Genomic DNA, 22,485 nt, shown 5'->3' with positions numbered 1-22,485 from the left:
ATAGACAAAATTAAAGACTTGATATATCTCCTTGTCAGACAAGGTATGAAGAGAAGCTGTGCTACACACAGAGGTTTCTAGAAAATTCACCAACCACTGAGCACTTATTTAAACTTTCACAAAGATTAACAGAATTAAAATAAAATCTTCAAACAAACAAACAAACAAACAAAACCTGATTTCTTCAGGTTGATCTGTCGGGATCAATTATTATTTAGGTCAGCATTTCAGTGTTTTAAAATATAGTTGTAAAAATGCCACTGACTCAGCAGAATAATGCTAAACTGTATTAGTAAAAAAAACCCAGTTGTGTTGTTCTCTTTAGTTCAGAGTAAGGTGGGACAGTAATTCTCCTCCAGCTGAGTGGAATCAGACACCATCTTTGACTTTCGTATATTGGTCTTCCATAGACAATGTTCCTAAAGCATCTTCAAAAGCTCTCTCTTAGCTAAAGGACTATAATATTTCATACTTCCACATAGTGTCCTTTCACTGCTTGTCAGCTACCTAATACATTGCAGCAGCACTACTAACTGTGGGAAACTTAAATTTTTCTTTGCATTTTTGCCTTTGTTTGACACAAATGCGTGAAAAATAAGAAAGCAGTAGTGAGAAGGATAGGACTTAAACTGTATAACAAAGATGGGATCTCTAGGTATATGCAAAGTGAAAAATTCTGGATCTCAATTGAACACATCCTCTAGATTTAAATAGATTTAACCTGTGGTTCAGTAGCAGGTAGGGAAGGAATGAAGGGCACAGGACAGGAGGGGAAATGTAAGGAACGTATACCAAATTCTGGAAATAAATCACTGAAGAATGTTTGCAAAAAGGAAAGGATAATCGGTACATTATACTATGCATTATTATTACTGTTAATTTCTAATAAAATAAGTCTTTAGGTCTATGACAGAAGCAATTTTTGATTGCCAAAATTAACTTCCTCCTCAACTAGAATCTCATAAAATTTCATCATGTTTGAGGACAATATAGTTATTTGTGCCCATAGACTTCAAAAGAGTACAAATTCACCCGCTATTGTGAACAATAATTACCCATTCAAACCTGAAGGTAGAGTTTTGGGATGGGACCCCCACAAATATTTTTTAAAAGACAGAGCGGGCCAGGGCCCTGGAGCATTTACTCAGATCTTTCATTCAATAAAGACCTAGCATTAACCATGTGTTAGGTACTGAGACATGAAAGCGACAAAGAGATAGTTTAACTTATAGTTCAGTTTATGCCACTGATTCAGTAGCAATACCAAGTAACTAAGGAGCCATAAATCTTAACAATACCATCAGTTAGCCAGTATTTCTCTACCTTTGCTAAAGAATACTATGCGATTGCCAGATGCTTTGCTGAAATTCAAGCAACTTAAAACACAAACAATATACCAACACTATGAATACAAAAATTAGTAAGATATGATCCTTGTTCCCCAGAAGCTCATAATTCTGAAAAAGGGATAAACTATATCTTGGCATCCTTCCAGCCTACCAGAATAGTAATCGCATAAAAGTGAGTCATCCTATATTTCATCTTCTTACTCTTAGCTATATCCTGCTGTAAAATTAAAATACATCTTTTTTCCCTTGGTGTTTACAAGTTCCAAATATTTATAGACTCATGTCTCTACTTTTCTGTCTCTTGGCCAAGATGAATATATTTAGTTCCTCTTCTCCTTTCCTTTTAAAGCAATTCCTCAATATAAGTAATCTTTTTAGTGACTTTATTTAAATTCTCTATTTTGGTTTTAAATTCTGGGATCCAAATGACATAACTAAATACTATTCTGGATATGTAATCAATCACAATGAAAAATCCCAGCCTTCTTTGATGATATAATGTCTCTGTTTGTAGAGTCCAAAACACTGATTATAATCTACTTTTTAAATTTTGGAGGTCATACTAATACATTGCAAACTTACATTTACTCTAACACCTGTAATTATATGGATCTTGCAGGTTTCACACATCGTCAAATGAAAATTTAAAGACAGTCCAGTCCATACTCTGAAACAATTGTGACTAACAAATAGTGTAAAGCCAAATTTCTTTTTTTTAAGTCAAATTTCTTATAGCAATAGGAAATGAAGCATTAAAATAATAAACCACTCATTGACTAAAATTGCAACTCTATTAAGCTCACAGACAAAAATAATTTTTCAAATGTCCACATCACATGTTTAACACATTTATATTTAATATGCTTTATATTTCTATACCTAATACAGAATATATCTAAAGTAAACATTAGTTTAAATCATCTACTCCTGAAAATAACTTTAGCAAAACCATGACAATATGGTTCAGCTCTCATGGATTCATGATCAGGGAAAAGAACTAAGCAGGCTGCCCACAGGTACATTCCTACTAGTTCAAAGTTCCAAATATTATTAGTTACTTAACTGAAGAATAGAGACATTCAGTGAATGTTGAGTAAATTATGAATGCGCTCTGAGGTCAGAACCACATTCAGAATATATTTTCAACACTGTTTATGCTATGGATGAGGTAATGATAATCATCATCATCATCATCATCATCATCATCATCATCATGTGGTGGCTCCTTTAATTGGAAAAAAATTTTTACCCCAGGAAAAAATTTTCATTCTGTTGCTCTCAATTTTTTTAAAGTAGATTCTACACCACACACGAGTTTTGTTGTTTTTTTTTTCACACATGAGTTTTGAACTCACAGCCTTGAGATCAAGAGTTGCATGCACTACCGACTGAGCCAGCCAGGCACCTCTGTTGCTCATAGGCTTTTCATACTAAGAACAAACTCCCTAGCCTGATATCTAGGGCTGCCTTGATCAGGCTCTAACCAGTATCTTTCTAGTCTTAACCACATAACTACCACAACTTAGCTTATCCATGTTGGAATCAGACAACTCCATACCTTTTGTGAGGTATTTTGAGTGCTTTCTCACCTCAGAAGTTTTTACACCCAACACTGCTCCCTCAAATCCCTACTTAGGGGGTCAGTATGGCCGAGTAGTCTGAGGTGCAAGACGCAAGCTTCACTTCCTCAAATCTCTATTTAAGTTTTACTTATCCTTCAGTGTCTAGCTCAAGGGGCAGCTCTCTGAAGCTTTCCCTCATCCCCCCATCATAACCTCTTCTAACCTTGAGTAGCATTTAGTCTGTGCCTGTCACATAGCCATAATTACATTCTTTCTCATCTATCTTATGGCATAACTGTTTGTGTGTATGTCATATTTCTTCCTTCAGAGTAAACTCCTGAGGAGATCTTTGATGGAGTCATATTTGTGTCCCCATCCCTCATGCTTTAAACATACAAGCTAATAATAAATGTTTATTGTGGACAGTGTGTTGAAATATATATATGTTACTTGATCCAAAAGCATACCATAATAATCGGTATTCTTACTCATATTCACTCACTGACGAAATATTTCCTCAGGACCTGTTGTTTACTCGGGTAATACTAGTGTGCCAAAATGAATCACAGACCCTGCTCTCTCAAGAAGTGTATGGTCTAGAAGATGTTCTAAGACAGCTACATAAATTACTATAATACTAACAAATAAATGCCATAAGGGAGGTCAAGAAGTACAATAGCAATCAACAAGGAGACATGATTTGCAAGTAGGAATGGATATGAGGGTAAGTTTTAACATTTGTGCAAGTCCTCAAAGACAGACACTATTTGAATATGTAGAGCTGGGGTAATAAATAAAGGTCACTGGGGCAGGGAATCTCAGGATGACACAGGGAACAATCAATAGTATAAATGGAAGATTACGGGGATAAAGAAAAATTCTAAAAAAAAAAAAAGAAAAAAAAAAAGAAAAATTCTGAAGGCAGTAGGAGCTCTATCTGTAATGACCTTGAAAGCCCAATAAGGAACTAGAGCTTTAGTCTGTAAGCAATGAGGAACTATTTCAAAGTTCTCGAGCAGGGCAGGAGCTATATAATTACTCAGAAGGTGCAAAATGGATGGAAGGGAGACTGTTTGCAAGGAGGCAAGATAAGAGGTTAGCACCATACTGCAAGGAAGAGACAAGAGACGCCTGAACTAGGAATGAGACACTCAGGATGGAAATGAACAAATGGAAGAGATGTTAGAGGTGAAACTGACAAGACTGGATGGTCTTTTGGTAATGGATACCGAAGTTTACCCTATAGTGCAAGAGGTAAAACTCTCTAGGCGGAGAGGAGGGTGAGTCCATAATTAAAAGACGCTGAAGCAGCAATTAACCAACTAGGATGAAACTAAGTCCTAGTCATACCAAGTTTTAGTATTAGTGGATCCACAGGTGACAACATCAGAAATAAAATCTGTCAGTCTATGCTGTTTAGAATAAAATATACAATCTTGTGGAAAAAAGAGAAGAGTTGAAGTTAATCTTCAAGAGATTCTGACTGATGATTCAAATATGATCATGACCTCAAAAATAACTCACGTCGGTTACATCAAGTACGTAGCAAAAATCTAAAACCATTTACGATGGAAGTTTTCATCTAGAACCCATGTACCCATGTAAAAATGTGCTGGTTCATGGTTAATAGTAAAGGGGATAGGTGGAAGTCTTTGAGAATCATAGTTCAAAATTTTAAGGTGAAAATACATTTGTTGAAATGGTAAATCCATCTTTTTGGTCACTGTCATTTGGTTCCAATTTAACTTCAATGTCACAGCAAGAGATAGTCAAATCAGATAAGGCTCAAATCAGATAAGGCCCGACTGACAGGTAGATCGTTCCTTTCTATAACAAATACTTTTCTTCAATTAGTAAAACTGAGTCAACCTAGATTTATCCCCACCACCTCCCTAGAATCTCCACAGGCCTAAGAAATAATGATCATGAAACCACTTTTTCAAGGAGAGTTGGAGAATAAAACTTCCCTTAATTGGAAGTTAAAACTCATGATATTACAACTATTCAGTACTCATATTTTCTTATGAACAAACAAAAAAGATCTCATCAACATAAACTAAAAATGACAATCATGCAAAGATAACTAGAATTTGACATTAATAAATGTTTATTACATGTGTACTAAAAAAAAAAGTAAAACCAAACATTTGATTTGTTGATAATACTTATAACAACATTCATTGATAATACTGATAACAACATTCTATTTACTGTATACAATGTCATTATTTCAACTTAGCTCTTAAGGAGAAAAACGAGAACTCAATCTTTAATTTTTAATGTTTTTACTAATAAGGAGCAATAACATGAAAAACAAAATGTATTGAAAGTCACATATGAAAAAAAAAAGTCACATATTACTATTCCATTAGGATTATACCAATCATTTTTTTTTCCCCAATCATTCGTTTAAAACCACACTGACACTTTATAGCCAGGCATAAATATAGTGGAAGCACATACACCAAATGTTAATAATAGTAATCTTTTAATTTGTAGACTTATAGGTGATTTTATTTCCTTCCCTTTTGCTTATATGAGCTTTTGAAATTTTCTACAATTAATGTTTATAATAATTGTACCAGAAGAAAAGGTATTTTTTAAGAGAAGGGGATATTGATCAATTTAAAAGAAACATACTTACCAGATCTCTGTGAAGCACCCAATTTGCATGAAGGTAATGGATACCATCAAGAATCTGGTAAAGTAATGATTTAACCATAGATCTTGGCAACTGCATGGGCTTCTTATTTGCTTTTGATGCACGATGAAACTTAATAATATGCTAAAGATTAAGAAAAATAAAACATGCTATAATGATATATAGTATTTGCTAATATCTATATCAATAAAACACAAGTCTGCAATAAACTCTTTACATTTTAAAAATTACTTACTAAAGGCCGATAATGATGCAAAGAAAAATTATTTGAATAACAAGGTCAACCAAATGGCACTGATATTGGGGGTGAATGTGACAATGTTATTGTGGGTATAATGACTCGATTTGCTGGAACTATTAAGATTTCCATAAAATAGGACTGAAAGGTAAAAAGCATTGATGTTTGAAAGCCTGCATAAAAACAGTACTAGTTTTATTCTCTACCAGAATGAGAGATTAAAAAAAAAAAAAAGATCCTTAAATCTTTACTGTTCTTGGTTTTTTATTTATTTATTTTTTTAAGTAAACTCCATGCCACACACATGGGGCTCAAACTCACAACCCTGAGATCAAGAGTCGCATGCTCTACCAACTGAGCCAGACAGGCACTCCTAAATCATTACTGTTCTATAAAAAGTTAGCACTTCAAGCATTTGTGTAATGTCACTGACTATGTGTACATTTGAATTATTGGTAAGCCTCTTTTGGCACAGAAAGAAATCAGGATACATTCCTGGTAGTTAATATTAAATAGGAAATCACTAAAACAGTGGAAGGAGAGAAAAATGATTAATTCAATCCCACTGAAATAAATATAACTGTATCAACATATTCAAATTTTTATGTCCATATGTTATTTTCTAAGTTATAAAAACATTATAATGATAGGGAAAAAAATGCTACCTGTCCCCCAAACCTCCACCTCCATCTCCACCTCACCCCTCTGCAAAACATGACATAATGGGTATTAAAGGTCATTTAAGCCCCTATTAAAATAATATCGGTAAAGCTGTCAACAATGCTCCACTAACTTTAAAATGGCCAAATCGGGGGGCACTAACTTTAAAATGCCTCAGTTAAACATCTGCCTTTGGCTCAGGTCAGGATTCCAGGGTCCTTGGGTCAAGCCCAGAAGTAAGGAGTCCCTGGTTCAACAGGGAGTCTGCTTCTCTCTCTCCCTCTGCCATCCACTCCCCAACCCCCTGCCCCACTTGTGCTCTCCGGCTTTATCTCTCTGTCAAATAAAATATTTTTAAAAAATAAAATAAAATGGCCAAATGGCATGGGAAAATTTTAATCTATTACATACCCTTCTTGCTTGTTTATAAACCGTTTAACAACGTGTACTTTACTTAACAAACTAATAGAAAATTAGGGTTTGTACTATAGCACCAGTGTCCAAAAAATATATATAATAGGGGTTACACATTTCAACTTTTTTTTTCAAGATTTTATCTCTTTATTCTTGAGAGACACACAGAGAGCAGAGACACAGGCAGAGGGAGAAGCAGGCTCTCCATGGGGAGCCCAATGGGGGAATTGATTCCAGGACCCCAGGATCACGACCTGAGCCAAAGGCAGATGACGCTCAACCGCTGAGCCACCCAGGTGCCCCACATTTTAACTTTTTATAGCCACATCAGAAGGGGAAAAAAAGAGAAACAGGTAAAATTAATGTAATATATTTTAATCAACCCAGTATATTCAAAATATTATCGTTTCAACATATAATTAATATAAAAATATTAATGAGGTATTTTATATCTCTTTCATGCCAAGTCTTCAAAAGTCAGTATGCATTTTATATTTATAATGCATCTCAATTTAGACCAGCTACACTTCAAGTGCTCCATAGGTACATGTTGCTAGGGGCCACCATGGGGCAACACAGTTCTAAGGACTTAACTAGTCCGATGCACTACATGTCCTTTCATCATATCATGTGTTCAAACATTATCACATTATCAAGTAAACCTGGGCAGAAATATAAACCATACAGAAAAATGGGGAAAACACAACATTTATGAATATCCATGAAAAAGAAAGGAAAAAAATTCACTGAACAGCTTTGACAATATGCTATAATAGCATAAATTCTCTAAGTTCCTTCAAGACCTATAAGTCTGTTAAAGTTATTCCTAAATAGATGTGTAATTTATATAGATGATAAACCACACCATGTTAAGTCAAGACTTAACTATCCAAAATTTGGACTTACTACCAAGCTTGAATTTTTTTTTTTTTTTTTTTTTTTTTTTTACTTTTAGCAACTTCTTGGATAAAATGTTTAAATGCCCTGATTTCTAACTTTAAAAATTTGGAATTAGAATTTTTGGCTAATCTTTGCAAAACCACACGTATGTACTTCTATTTGGTAGAGTCGGTTTTAAATGGCAAAATGCTGCAAGGGATTGACCTCAACTTAGAAAGAGAAATTATTCACAAATACATAACTGGTGAAATTTGAACTACTGTGTGTACCACAAAAGGAAGCCACTGGGTGGTTCAGTGGTTGAGCATTTGCCTTTGGCTCAGGGTGTGACCCCAGGTCCTGGGATCCAGTCCCCAATTGGGCTCCCTGCAGGGAGCCTGCTTCTCCCTCTGCCTGTGTCTCTGCCTCTGTCTCTGTGTCTCTCATGAATAAACAAATAAAATCTTTAAAAAAAAAAAAGGAAGCAATTTTCACTACACTTATCAGTAAACTGTCATTGATTACTTGCATAAAATGACGATCTCACGCACATTAACACTTTCTGCAGTGAAATTTTTGAATATTACAAATGCTATCTTCTCAGTATAAGATGACAATGTTTATTGCTCAAATTCTTTTAAATCTGCATTTCATTTAGTATTTATTTTAAACTCCTCTAAACAAAGCAAGTTTTCCTTTACGTGCATTAGCAATACGTAGTGCATACATCTGTTGCTCCATACCTAGATAACACAGCCTTAAAAGATAAAGTGACTTCAGACTTACCCACAAATCATGTTCTGCATAATCAAAGAGCAGCCACACCTTCCTGTCACTGTGAGAAAGGAACACCTTCTGCAATGCGATCACATTCGGGTGCTTCAATTCTCGCAATAGCTGAATGCAAGAGGAAGAGAGGGGTCACTCTCCTGTTCTCAAGGAAGAGGGAGTGATGCATTTTTCTATAGCTTTCCAGCAAAATCTTTGAAAACTTAGACAATCTAGATGAGTAAAATAAAATTAAAAAGAAATACCCCTACTCAGAGAGAACCTCTGCTACATCTTGGCACACATCCTTCCAATCCTATTCCTAGGTGTATGTGTCTGTTTTTAAAATGCAATCATTTTAAACAGTAAAATGTAAAATGGTAAACAAAGGTAATATCATATCACTAAGTAACTAAATATGTCTTGGAATGCTGTTGGGGGGGCAGGAATCACGTATTAATTCTGGGTTTTTTTTCTACCTTAGCACAGTATGTGCTCAGTAAATATTTGACAAAAGAAGGAAAAAGATATTTAGCAATCCCTACACTTAACCATGCCTAGAGCATGTGGTTGACGTTTTTTAGAAAAGCAGTGAGCATAAGGTAATGCCTTTTATACCCACTGATTAAAAAAAAAAAAAAAGTGGTGTAGAGAAGAGGTCCCATAAATAGAGGAAAAGAATAGGCCCTCACAGAGTAGAAGCTGGACCCTGAGAAGAAGAAGGAAATCATAAGAAGATAGACCAGATCCGCAAGTGAAAACTTAGCACTTGGCACATCACAGGCAGTTGTCTGATAAATTATTTAGCAACAATGACTTTAGCTGTTCAAGAGGAAAGCCTTATAAACGCGCCTCCCTCAGGCTGTCCTTAACCGGTTCAGATTTAACACTAGCATACTCAATGTGATATTCTAAATGTCTTTTAAATGTAAAAATCTGTGGGACATGCAAAAAGGGAGAAGGAACAAAATCTCTACTGAATACTCTCAGTGTGTAGGATGACTTTACATACATGGTTTTTCTCTCGTTTAATCCTTTCAACAACCCTATGGTGCGCATGGTAGCTGAAGTCCAGTGTTATAAAAATAACTCGACCAAACACCTAGAAAGAGAATAGGTTTGCATTTAAAGGGATCTGACTAATTTCAAAGTCCATGTTTTTCCCAGTGTGGCTAAAATCCTTGTCTTTCATTCCTATAGTGTAATGGGCAAGACAGACGTACAAATCGATCAACGAGACAAGAGAAAAAGAATGAATTGCTTACTCATTCTAATAAGTGTGGTTATTTTTATTTTTCTTTTTTTCCTAATAACTCTAAATGAGTAAAGTATACCTTCGGTGCCTCTGCTGGAATCATGTAAAAATCACGTGAACTACCATCTCTGGAACTTTTATAAATTACTTCCCGGTTGCCTGATTCTTCACTACTTTCAAGGTTAGGTGTCCCAGTTCATCAATTCTCTCATTTTGGCTTCTGTACTTCAGCTCTTGCTGCTCTTGGACCTACACTTTGACCACCTTGCTGGAAGGCGGTGCTTTGCCAGCTATAATCTGGGCATGGTTCCTGGATGTGACTCTTTGGGTTCTCCTTCAACCCACATGCCCTGGATCACGGCTAAAAAGTAACCGTTAGGATGGGCTGGGCTGCCCCTAGACAGCCTTCTACTTTATAGTCTGCCTCAGGATTCTATCCATACTTCCTACTGGATCTAGGTGGGAAAGGAAGAGCTGGAAGAAAATGTCCGGGAAGATCTAATAGTCCTACTCCCTTGGTAGGAGGAAGAGAGGGGGGCAATTAGGTGGGCAGCTCTGTTCCCACTGCCCAAGAAATGTTCAACAATCCTGCTTCTTGCTTCAGATGCAAACATTAGACATAATATACTCCTAATTAATGACTGAGTCAGAGAAAGTGGAGGATGCAGAGCTGTATCCAGATAGTTTCCTGCTTTTGAATGGCTAAGGCTCCCAGACTCAGGGGCTCATATGTCTAATAACCCTTCTTGCCATGGTCAACTTCAAGCACTTGGACCCTCACTGCCTCACTGTAGGCCTCACTGCCGGTGCAATGTCTCGTCGCCCTTTCTTTCTGACTCTTGGTGTTAATGAACTAAGAAAGTTTGGCTTTATTAAAAGTCTCTACCCAAAATACGTTCTCTTTGTTGCCTGAAGTGGAAGGGGGGGTGAAACTCACTTCTGCATCTAAACCTGGCTCTGACTTGTCCAGGGGAAGGGATGTCACATGTAGCAATATTTAATCAATATCTCTAAAAAGTTATGTTTTATGTGACTACAAATTGGTGATCCCTCTACAATGAAAGCACTTTAACTCCCATGTTTAAAGAGTATTTTGAATAGGTGACACATTTACATGGTCCCAAAATCAAGGGTACATAAAACGCTATCCATTGAGATGTTTCATTACCACTCCTGCCCCTGCAGACCTTAGTCCTCCTTACCTGCTGGAACTAACAACTTTTATTAGTTAATCCTTCCAGTGTTTCTTTATGCAAATAAAAGCAAATATGAATATATATTTTATCTGGCCTATAGTACTACTTACTATCTACCCTAAAAATTCTCTCCAATATCAGTATAATATTAACATGTAGAAATCTTTCTTTTTCTTTATTACAGGGGTGATATTCTTGGGTCTTTTTCTTTCCAGGTTCCTTTTTTTTTCTATTGTGGTAAAATATATATGACATAAATCTATCATTTTCACCATTTTTAAGTGTACAGTTCAATGGCTTTAAATATATACACACTGTTGTGCAACTATCACCACCATCCTTTCTCCAAGACTTCTTTTAACATCTCAAATGAAACACAATACCACTAGGGCGCTTAAGTGGCTCAGCGGTTGAGCATCTGCCTTTGGCTCAGATCATGATCCCAGGGTCCCGGATCAAGTCCTGCACTGGGCTCCCTGCATGGAGCCTGCTTCTCCCTCTGCCTGTGTCTCTGCCTCTCTGTCTCTCGTGAATAAATAAATAAAATCTTAAAAAAAAAAAAAGACGCAATTCCATTAAACAATATTACCCTATTCCAAACCCCTCTACTACTCTACTTTGTCTCTATGGATTGGACTATTCCTGGTACCTCACAAAAATGGAATCATATAATATTGGTCCTTTTGTGTCTAGCTTCTTTCACTTAACACATCTCCCAGGTTCATCCATGTTAGATCATATGTCAGAATTTCTTTTCTTTTGAAAGCTAAATATTCCATTGTAGGGGCACCTGGGTGGTGTAGTCAGTTGAGCGGCTGACTCTTGGTCGTGATCTCAGGGTTGTGGGATGGAGCCCCACTCAGGCTACTCACTCAGTAGGGAGTCTGCTTGAGGATTCTCTCTCCCTCCTCTTCTGTTCCTCCCCACCATGCTATCTCTCTTTCTCTCTCTCATTCTTGCTCTCAGCAAACAAATTTTTAGAAAAATATTGCACTGTATGTACATAGCACCTTTATTTATCCATTCATCCTTTTCATTATCCCATGGACACCTGGCTTGATTCCGCCTTTTGGCTACTATGAATGAATAACACTGTCTTGAACACTGATGTACAAATACCTCTTTGAGTACTTGCTTTCAATTCTTGTATATACCCAGGATTATTCTTGTATATACCCAGGATTATTCTTGTATATACCCAGGAGTAAAACTGATGTATTCCATGGTAATTCTATGTTTAATTTTTTGAGAAGCCACCATATATTTTTCCTTTTAATACAACATACAGGAGAGAAAAGTGTAAAGTTTGCAACTGCATGGACTTAGTAGAAATTTTTCCCTCAGCCCCAAATTTGTATTTTCTACTACAGCAATATACACTTTCTATTTCTGCATATCTGCTGAGTCCGACTCTACAGGTCTCTGTAAGTCACTCAACGTCTACATGAAGGCAAATGAGGCAAAGAAATAGCAAACTAATGCTACCCAAGCCTATTCTGCTTCTTCTTTGAATTTGTCTTTCACTCTACAAAGTGGTATTTCAAAAATACAAAACTGATCATCTCCAATACCAGGGATGGGTCTGAGGAAGTAAAACAAGAGATAAGACAAAGGCCAAATAATGGGGAGCCTTGTAAGCCATGCAGAAGTGTCACCAGCAAGGCTCTCTGGAAACTTACTGGGCACAGGGGATTAGTGGAGAAGCCAGTTGATATTAAAGGTCCCACACTTTGACAATATTCTGTGTATGTTTCTTGGTCAGGTCACTGAACAAGCAAGTTTGAGGGTACTGGAGATTTGGCTTCACAGAACCATCTGTACTTCATGTTTATTTATATTAGTATATTTTCATGCTGTTTTCATGCTGTTTAACTGTTTACAACTGCCTCCCATTAAACTATGAGGACAATTTTTAATTTATTCCTGTTCATTTTATATGGCTTGGGTCACAATCCTAGGGTTCTGGGATGGAGTCCCACATCGGGCTCCCTGCTCAGTGGGGAGTCTACTTCTCCCTCTGCCCTTGCCCCCTGCTCATGATCTCTTTCACTCTATCTCTCAAATAAATAAATAAAATCTTTCAAAAATAAAATTTTTGAATCTAAAACATATCTGGTTCCTAAGGCTTCATTTAAGAACTAGGGACTTAGGTATTCTTTATTTATTTTATCTTGTCTATTGTCTGTCTCTTGCCATTAACATATAAGCTCCATGAAAAGCAAAGTTTTTGCTGGTTTTATATGCCACCCCCCTCCCCCTTAAAATGGTGCCTAGCACATAGTAAGCACTCAATAAATATTTGCCAAAAGAATTAAATCTACTGAACCTACCTAGTTCTTACGAGATAAACCAGGAAATAGCTTGGAATATTATAAAACTTTAGTATCCTTTCAAAAGGTGTTTTGAACGATTTTGTTTTTAATAAACTAAATAGACCATGTCTGAAACAGTTTTTTTAAGGACACTGACTTACTGCAAGCTACATTTATTTTAGGCTTAAAAAGGAACAGTTCTCTCAACTAGCGCCCACACTACCGGAAGTGGAAGAGAGCTGCCTTGATGTAAAGAGCAGAAACACAGATCTTAAGAGTTCAGGGTGAGGTATTCCACCTGTGTGGAACCTCAAGAGCAAAAGGGTGCTGCGAGGGTGCTTCTTGAAAGGGCCGTGAATGAAATAAACACTACAAAATTCTGAAGAAAATGTACACAGGAAAAAGGGCAGCATGGGGGACACACCTAGAAAATTAAAGCAGAGATTAAGCCACTCAAGGTTAGTTTGCTAACAAAATGCTAGATCCGAAACAAATGCCACACAACAGTGTACTCTCTACCCTGATTTACAGAAGCAAACAAACAAAAACAAGGAAGTTTCTCTGCCGCTATTTGCTGAAGAAACAGCAAACATAAATGTCCAATAATAAGAACACTGGTATGTGAATTGTGGTATATCCACATATTGTAAACTTACATGCATAGGCCAAGAGCTTTTAAGTACCTGAGAAAAGACATATACTACAATATTGTGATGTAATATAAAAAGGCTGCAAGATATTAAATGGTTATCAAATAGGAAATACATCAAAGCATGAATATAGTATCTCTGGGTGGTGGGATTAGGTGTGGTTTTTAGTTCTATTTTTGTTTTCCAAGTTCTCTATAACGAGCATTATTTTATTATTTAAAAGTTCAGGGGGGTGGGAGTGAATGGGTGACGGGCACTGGGGGTTATTCTGTATGTTGGTAAATTGAACACCAATAAAAAATAAATTAAAAAAAAGGAAAATAAATAAATAAATAAATAAATAAATAAATAAATAAAATTCACACACATGCAGACACACCCCCCGAAAGACAGTTCTTTCTCTCCAGAAATCTACCTGCTAAGATAAGATACTATCAAATTATCACAGCTTCTTATGTGATTGATTTGAAAAGGGACTCAAAGAAAGAAGGAGATGGGTGTGCTTGAACCTTCCTTAATTCTTGGCAATATCAGGGATCCCTGGGTGGCGCAGTGGTTTAGCGCCTGCCTTTGGCCCAGGGCGCGATCCTGGAGACCCGGGATCGAATCCCACGTCGGGTTCCCGGTGCATGGAGCCTGCTTCTCCCTCTGCCTGTGTCTCTGCCTCTCTCCGTCTCTCTCTGACTATCATAAATAAATAAAAATTAAAAAAAAAAAATTCTTGGCAATATCAGATTCTACCAATGGACTTGAATCTCTTGTCATGCAAATATTCATCCAACACGACATCACGCAATTAGAGATATGCTTTAATCATATCTAAACAACAGTGAAGTATAATGTGACTTTCCTGTGAAAAGCCCACACTAAATGATAATATTTTCTGTGCAGATACTCAGAGCACTAACATAATCTCAACAGAGCTTAATGAAGAATGTGCAATGAACATGCCTACATTTTATCTGATCTTCCTTCAAGGGCATATAAGCAAATATAAAGAGTATCCATTTTTCACTATCCTAAACATATAATAATTTAAAGTTACAACCCTAAACTTTTCTTAAAGCACAATTTAGGGTCCTGACTCACGTTGGGGAGGCTTGGGAGACTAACAACAACAGAGCCCATTTTTAAAAAAAGATTTTATTTATTCATTCATGTGAGAGAGAGAGAGAGAGAGAGACAGAGAGGCAGAGATACAGGCAGAGGGAGAAGCAGGCTCCATGAAGGGAGCCCGACGCAGGACTCAATCCTGGGACTCTAGGACCAAGCCCCAGGCCGAAGGCAGCACTAAACTGCTGAGCTACCCAGGCTGCCCCCATTTTTTTTTTTTTAATACACACATCTTTCTTCTCCTCTCATTCTGTTCTCCAAGTCTCTGATGCCCCCATTGGTTCCAGATTCCTCTTTTAGGGTATCCTTTTAGACTTCAATCACTCACTCACTTACCTCAAAGTAAATTCAATTTTCTGTTCTTTTTTTTTTAAGGGGGGGGAGAGAGATGAGGCAAGAGGAGAGGGAGAGAGAGAAAGAATCTCAAGCAGGCTCCATGCCCAGAGCAGAGCCCAATGAGGAGCTTGATCTCACAACCCTGAGGATCATGACCTGAGCTGAAATTAAGAATCAGATGCTTAACCAACTGAGCTACCCAGGCACCCTCAATTTTCTATTTTTATTTGACCTGTTGAAAGTAATTGCATGATTCATTTGATTATCAATCTTTCCCATTGTGAAAATGGCTTTACTTTAGGAAGCACTGAATGTATCATTTTTCAAAGTGTATGACCCCCTCCCCTGCAAAAAAGGAAGACAAATAAGGTAGTTATTTTATGGCAGAGAGGGGACTCACCTAATTTCAAAATGCCACAGTATTCCCAAACTGAAACCTAAGAATTAGCATTTTGAAATCTGACACTTCCACATCTTTGACAGTAACCCTTTTGGAAGCTGATCTTTGCAAGCATATAGATACATTATAACCCTCCAGCAGGTGGCACTCATACTCTGAAAAGGGGTCTATAAAACAGTAACCCAGCTTTGGTTCACGGTGGCCTTAAATTATTTTGCTTTATTTTACTTTAGGGACACTGCTTGGGTACTAGACATAAACATCAGGGAGGTCAATGCTCCCACTACCACAAAGTAGAAGCGATGGTGAAGCAGCAGGCATAATGCAAAAAGTAGGGGTTTTCGAAATCTGAGATCTGAGTTTGAGTTCTGACTTATCAACTGTATGACATAAAGCAAATTGATTTCGAAACCCTTCTGAGCCTCATGGAATAATGAATACCTACTGCCAAACAAACACAGTCTCTGTAAGAATTAAGGAATATAAGTACATTGACCATGTAACAAAAATGCATAGGGTATGCTACATACTTGATAAATTATAATTATTGCTCCAATTAACTCTTATTAACAAGAATGGGATGTGGACTAAATGACATAATATTTGCAGAATGCCTGGCATACTATAAGTTCTTGATGAACAATAGCTGCTATTGTTGGTAAACATAAGTGGAAGAGACCAACCAGTCTGGACAGAGAACCTGTTAAAGGGGGATGTGCTGTGATGTGGAATGCCATAGCATCTCCTTACCAAATTCCTGAAACAGCCCCTGGTTGAATCCATGATAATACTAAGGATACAGAAGTTACTTTCTTTTCCATTTTGTAACAGTCTGGCTTCCTCAAGTACCTGTAGTACTTGAGGTCTGAGAGAGATACTTGAAACCAAGTGAGGTCTGTAATAAATAAATAAATATGCCCTCAACTGTGAGAGATATGTTTTTTTTAAACGATGAGTGTTTAATCTTTCATGTAACATATTCTATAGGATAAAGTTGTACGTTTCTTATAAATCAACGGCACTCTGAATATATAGTTTAAATATGAAAAAAAGAATCAGATGCATATCAAAATAAAGAGTTTACAAAGTAAAACCTACATAACTGGAATTCTCCAGGGCTTTCTGATTCATTGAGGTAGTCAAAAAATCTTTTCTTGTTTCAATGTTCCCAATTAAAAATTTTCCCTACCCTCACAATGATCAAAACTAAATTTGTCTTTGACTCTAGAACATTGTTTTAGAGTCTTGGGGTTTCAATAAGTAAACCTCTAACAAATGTTGATTTCCTTCTCATCTCTCATTTCCCTTTCTCCTAGAAGAAAATGAGGAAGGAAAAAAAATCCAATTTAAACTCCTTGTTTAGATCCTTGCTTTAAGAAAAAAAAAAAGTATTGTCTTATTCTCCATAATTCTGCTCTAGTTCTCTTTTCCTTTTCTATTTGGCAGTCCCTCTTGACATCTTACTCATGTGTCTGAGGTTTAGCTATTACTTTTATGGAAAATCCCAAATCTCAATCGCTAGCTCTAATCTTGCCCCTAAACTCTGACATCAATTCCCAACTATGCATATAAACATCCTCATGAAATCCCACTGTGCCTCAAAACCCACAGATGCAAGACTGAACATCACTTGCTCACCTCTACCTCCCTCTTAGTGTGTCCACTACTGCAATTACACTAATACTTCCTAATCACCAAGATAGGCTCAAAACTTATAATCAATCAGTTTCCAGTCATTGAACAAGTGCTACGTAGTCTGCCTTTTTTTTTTTTTTGTACTCTACCTTTTAAGTGCCACTCATGAATTCTCATCTTGACAATTAAAAGAAAACCCTTAACTAGTATTTACACATGTGCTCCTCTCTCTACCTGGAAAGATCCTCCGTATCCTCTTTGTCTCATTAATGCCTACTTGCTTTTTCAGAAAGGAGGAGTTCGTCATGGCTTTTAGGAAGTCTTCCCTGAAACTCCTAGTCAGAAGTAGGTATCTCCTGTTTCTACCCATTATGTATTTCTTGTTAACACACCATTAATTAAATAAAATTATGATGTAGTTTAATTATCTATCTCCCTTAATAGATTATGAGGTCCTGGAGTACAGAGACTATATCTTGCATCTCTACATTTCCATTGTCTTGAACAAGCCAGACACATGGTAGGTGTTCCAACAAATGCTGGCTGAATTGATGAGTGATGATGTATCTCCTACCTCTTCTAATACATCCTATGCATCAACATCAGAATATCTTCCTAAAATAAAAAGTCTGATAATGTTAACTCTCCCATCTCAAAATCTTAAATGGCTTCAAAGTTAAAATTCCTAAATAGAATATTCAAAACCATCCATCCCAAAGGCTAAATCTATTTTTCCAGAAATAATCTCTTGGGGGAGGGTGTTGGGAGAATCTGAGACTCAAGATAAAACTGCGTTGTAGGGCAGCCTGGGTGGCTCAGTGGCTTAGAGCCAACTTCAGCCCAGGGCCTGATCCTGGGGTCCCAGGATCGAGTCCCACGTCGGGCTCCCTGCATGGAGCCTGCTTCTCCCTCTGCCTGTGTCTCTGCTTCTCTCTCTCTGTCTCTGATGAATAAATAAATAAAATCCTTTAAAAAAAACTGCATTGTAAATGAGGCAGATGGATAAGATCCAAATTAAGGACAAGTGAGCTTTTTCTTGATAAAGGGAGTAGTATCATAATTGCCATATGTCTGTCTGCCTATGTTGTGGCCTTCACCATAAGGATATTTCCTATGCCACCATCACAAATGGGCTCCCAAGGTCTCTGTACTGCACAGAATTCTGCCCATTACCCAATATCTCCCACACAGCCTTGCCCTGGCTCATGGAGATGAGGCAGAAACATGATAGAAAATACCCAGCAGGAAGAAAAGAAAGAAAGAAAAGAAAGAAAGAAAATACCCAGCAGGTAGCAGTGAGAGGAGGAAAAAAAAAGTCAAAATTCCTTAATAAACATGAATGCCTAGCATACTGCAGGCACAGGGAGTCCCCTCAGGTTAGTTTACGGCCTAATGGAGACCAAAGAGGAGAAAGATTGAACAAATGATTATAACTATTATGAGGCTATTAAGAAAAATACAGAATATGCAAAGACAGCAAACCTAATCTGCTCTGGGAAGTCCAAGAAGGTACTCTTACTGAAGATGCTTGTTGGAAAGAGCACTGAGAAGTACAGAGCCTCAACCTGCAAGGACGTGCACTCAGCAGTTATTCTCATTATGTCATGAAGACACCAGTTCAAAAAAAAAAAAAAAAGAAAAGAAAAGAAAAGATACAAACTCTAAGAATCCTTCACTATTCATCTTTTAGGAGCAAATATCAAATGAAAGTCATACTTTATTCTAAATTTGCCATGGCACACTTCTAACACTGTGTAGTAGAGATGGCTTTTCTTTCCAGATGAATATTTATAAAACCACCTAGCACAGGATCTGGCACAAAGCAGACACGTAGCAAGTTTTATTGAATGAGAAGATGAAAGCAACACTATATGAACTGGTTTTCAAACACACCGGTTAGATGACATTTATTCCACATTGAAAAAAAATAATATTTTTAAAACCAAGAAACAAAATTTCTAATAAGGAATTTAGTGAGTCTGAAACTTGAAGTCGGCATTTGATTAATTAAGCAAATATAGTAGTCATTTTATCCGCAATGGTCATAATAAACCTCATTTAAAAAAAGATTTTATTTATTTATATTGAGAAAGAGAGAGAGAGAGCATAAGAGAACAGCAGAAGAAGAAGGAGAAGCAGACTCCCCGCCAAGCAAGGAGCCTGATGCGGAGTTTGATCCCAGGACCCTGGGATCATGACCTGAGCTGCAGGCAGACACTTAACCAACTAAGCTGCCTAGGTGCCCCTTATTTTTATCTTAGTGCACTCTCAAGCTATCTGGGTTCACACCTAACCCATACCTTTATAACTTATACTTCTAAAATATACAGTTTACATTCTCTTTAACAAAAGCAGGTGACCAAATAGCCCTGAAAGCCATCTCCTACCTACTCCCTCCCTGCCCCGCCATCTAGATGGTTCTGGCTGAGGATCTTTACAGAGAGGGAAGGGGTTTTGCTTCTGAAGGAATTTGTTTAATACATGTTGGAGGTTCTGCTTTTCAGAATGACTGGCATTATCAGTGGTCAGATACCCCTCCCATACCACTGCAAGAAATTGCACTAACATTTACAACTTATAGCTAAAGATTTTGATTAAATATTAACAACTAAAATACCAATATCAGTAACTCAATGTATTTTACATCACTATACTTCTAGAGAATGTAAACACAGTGAAGACAAGGCTCAAGTAAATTAATCATTCATAGTTCCTGAAGACCTCAGAGGAATTCAAACAGTAGTAATAAGTAAAGCTACTAAATGATCTGACCAAAATGCAATCCAGGAAATGTCCACTGTATTGTTTCCATTAAACAGAAAATTCACTTCCTTCCTACTCTGCTAAAAAACCTTTGTATGCATTATAAGCAAACACAGAGGGGGGTGAGTTTCCACAATGAAACAAATGACTTCTTTTACATTAAACATCTATTAGAATTAATAAATCCTAAATATTCCCACTGAGTATTAACTTTACCTTTTTAAAAGAGCTTTACTGTGACATATGTGGCTTTTATGAAAATATGTTAAAGCAGTGATGGGGGGGAACCTAGTAATTACTGCATTATAATAATGAAAGGGAATTCAAAATACTGAAACTTTCAGTAATATTGCAGTTAGCACAGATGTAAAAGGGACAACATTAAATAAGCTTCCTTTGAATAATCTTGGAGCTTTGAAATGTCTTCATCCAAGGTCACTTGAAAAATACATATAAAATGTCAAATCTCACTTAACTCTCCTCTGAAACATAATTCTTCAATATAAGTTCTGGTCACACTTAAAACAAACATCTGCTATAGAGAAAGCTTCTTTTAAATAAAATTCACAGGGAAAAGGTTAATAAATGTGACTACAAAACTATCTTATTCAGAAACCATATCCTAAACAAAGTCAAAAGGATATTAGAAAACATCACCAAATTGTAAGACATTAATAATAAAGGGCTAATTTGCTTCATTTATAGGGCTTACAAAAATTAAGAAAAAAAAAACTTTGATAAAACAATGGGCTGAGAGTATGAATAGATATTTCACAAAAAGAAATACAAACTAAAATACTCAAAAATTATATGAAAAAATGACTCAATTTAAGAATGCAAATTGAAGCAACGGAGATATTTTTCATCTATCAGATTGGGGGAAATGTTAAAGCTTAATAGTATCTAAATGGTATCAATAGGAAACTGGCTGAGTAAATTAAGGACCATCCCACCATGGAATATTATATAGCCATGAAAAATAGTACAGTAAGAATTAGATAGATCTGTATTGTTGGTATGGAAAGAGTACCAAGATAAAATGTTAAGTGATATAGATGGAACAGAATATATAACATCTTTTGGTACTTTTAAAAGTTATAGGGGTGCCTAGGTGGCTCAGTCAGCTGAGCATCAGAGTCTTGGTGTAACCTTAGATCATGATCATAGGGTTGTGGGATAGGTCCCTGTCAGGCTCCATACTCGGCACAAAGTCTGCTGGTCCCTCTCCTTCCCTCTCTGGCCCTCCTCCCACTCCCATGTGCATTTGCTCTCTTTTTCCAAAATAAACGAATAAAATCTTTGAAAAAAAATTTTTTTAATAGAAGATATATAAGTGCTGAGAGACACATTTAAAAAAATCAGTAAGGCCAAAAGGAGTCATTTATAGTGCCTACTTTTGTACAGAAGCACCAGGCTGAGGAAGACAGAAGTTTAAATTTTTTTCACTTTAAATCTTTTGATATTTTTTCAATTCTTACTATGCTATATTTCTTCAATATTTTTGAAATGTCAATAGGAGTTACCTGAAGGAACAAATTATGCATAATTTGAATTTGCTACCTTATACTGCTCTGCATTTTTAAATTAACTTTTATAAGAATCTACTCTAAGATATTGATTGCAGCTTATAACCCATTAATGGATTATGAAATCAGTTTAGTGAGCCGCAACCAGCATTTCCCATTCACCGAGCGAAATCACTTTGGGACTAGAGCAGAAAGTAATTGAAAACACCAAAGTGTACCTCATAGATTATGAGCAAGAGAGAGCTAGAGCAAGAATGGATCACAGTCAAAAAGGGTTTAAAAATCACTGCTCTAGGATATTATATGTTAATACAATTTGGGTCACGAAAAGTCTTAATGGGGCAGCCCCGGTGGCTCGGCGGTTTAGCACTGCCTTGGGCCCAGGGTGTGATCCTGGAGACCCGGAATCAAGTCCCTCGTCGGGCTCTCTGCATGGAGCCTGCTTCTCCCTCTGCCTGCCTGTCTCTCCCTTTCTCTCTCTCTCTGTGTCTCTAATAAATAAATAAAATCTTAAAAAAAAAAAATCTTAATGACCTTATCATTTCCATTCTACAACCAAGGATCTTCTTATCTTAAACTGAGTTTTTATACATCCATTCTTAGTATGACTAACTTGAAAAAATACTTTAGTTGAAATGGTAATAAAGAAAAATACAATTTCTGAAAAACCTAGAGATGTACTAATAAGACATCTATACAATGTACACAAAGACTTGAATTAACTTTTAAGAATGAAACTACATACATATGTTGGAAATAGCCCCACA

The 22,485-nt window shown here is 36.7% G+C and overlaps 1 protein-coding gene across 9 annotated transcripts in view; it reads right to left on the bottom strand.

Moving 5' to 3' along the window:
• The window catches only part of CDK19 (cyclin dependent kinase 19), a 161,577-nt gene that overhangs the window by 40,998 nt on the left and 98,094 nt on the right, over positions 1-22,485 (bottom strand). For 4 of the 9 annotated variants that reach the window (XM_077902784.1, XM_077902792.1, XM_077902789.1 and 1 more), the window contains 2 exons: positions 8,551-8,661; positions 5,556-5,696 (listed from right to left, as the gene is read on the bottom strand). The exons of 1 other annotated variant lie outside the window; for it this stretch is intronic. In XM_077902784.1, coding sequence (XP_077758910.1) covers positions 5,556-5,696; positions 8,551-8,661 — 252 coding nt within the window. Of the gene's footprint in view, positions 1-5,555; positions 5,697-8,550; positions 8,662-9,544; positions 9,635-22,485 lie in introns of all 9 variants that reach the window. 4 more of the 9 variants (XM_077902783.1, XM_077902785.1, XM_077902786.1 and 1 more) reach the window with 2 other exon arrangements.

Source organism: Canis aureus, chromosome 7 (genome assembly GCF_053574225.1).
Source record: "Canis aureus isolate CA01 chromosome 7, VMU_Caureus_v.1.0, whole genome shotgun sequence".
Lineage (NCBI taxonomy): Eukaryota > Metazoa > Chordata > Mammalia > Carnivora > Canidae > Canis > Canis aureus.
Note: the sequence above shows the minus strand (reverse complement) of the source record. Positions and strands in the feature narration are given on the sequence as shown.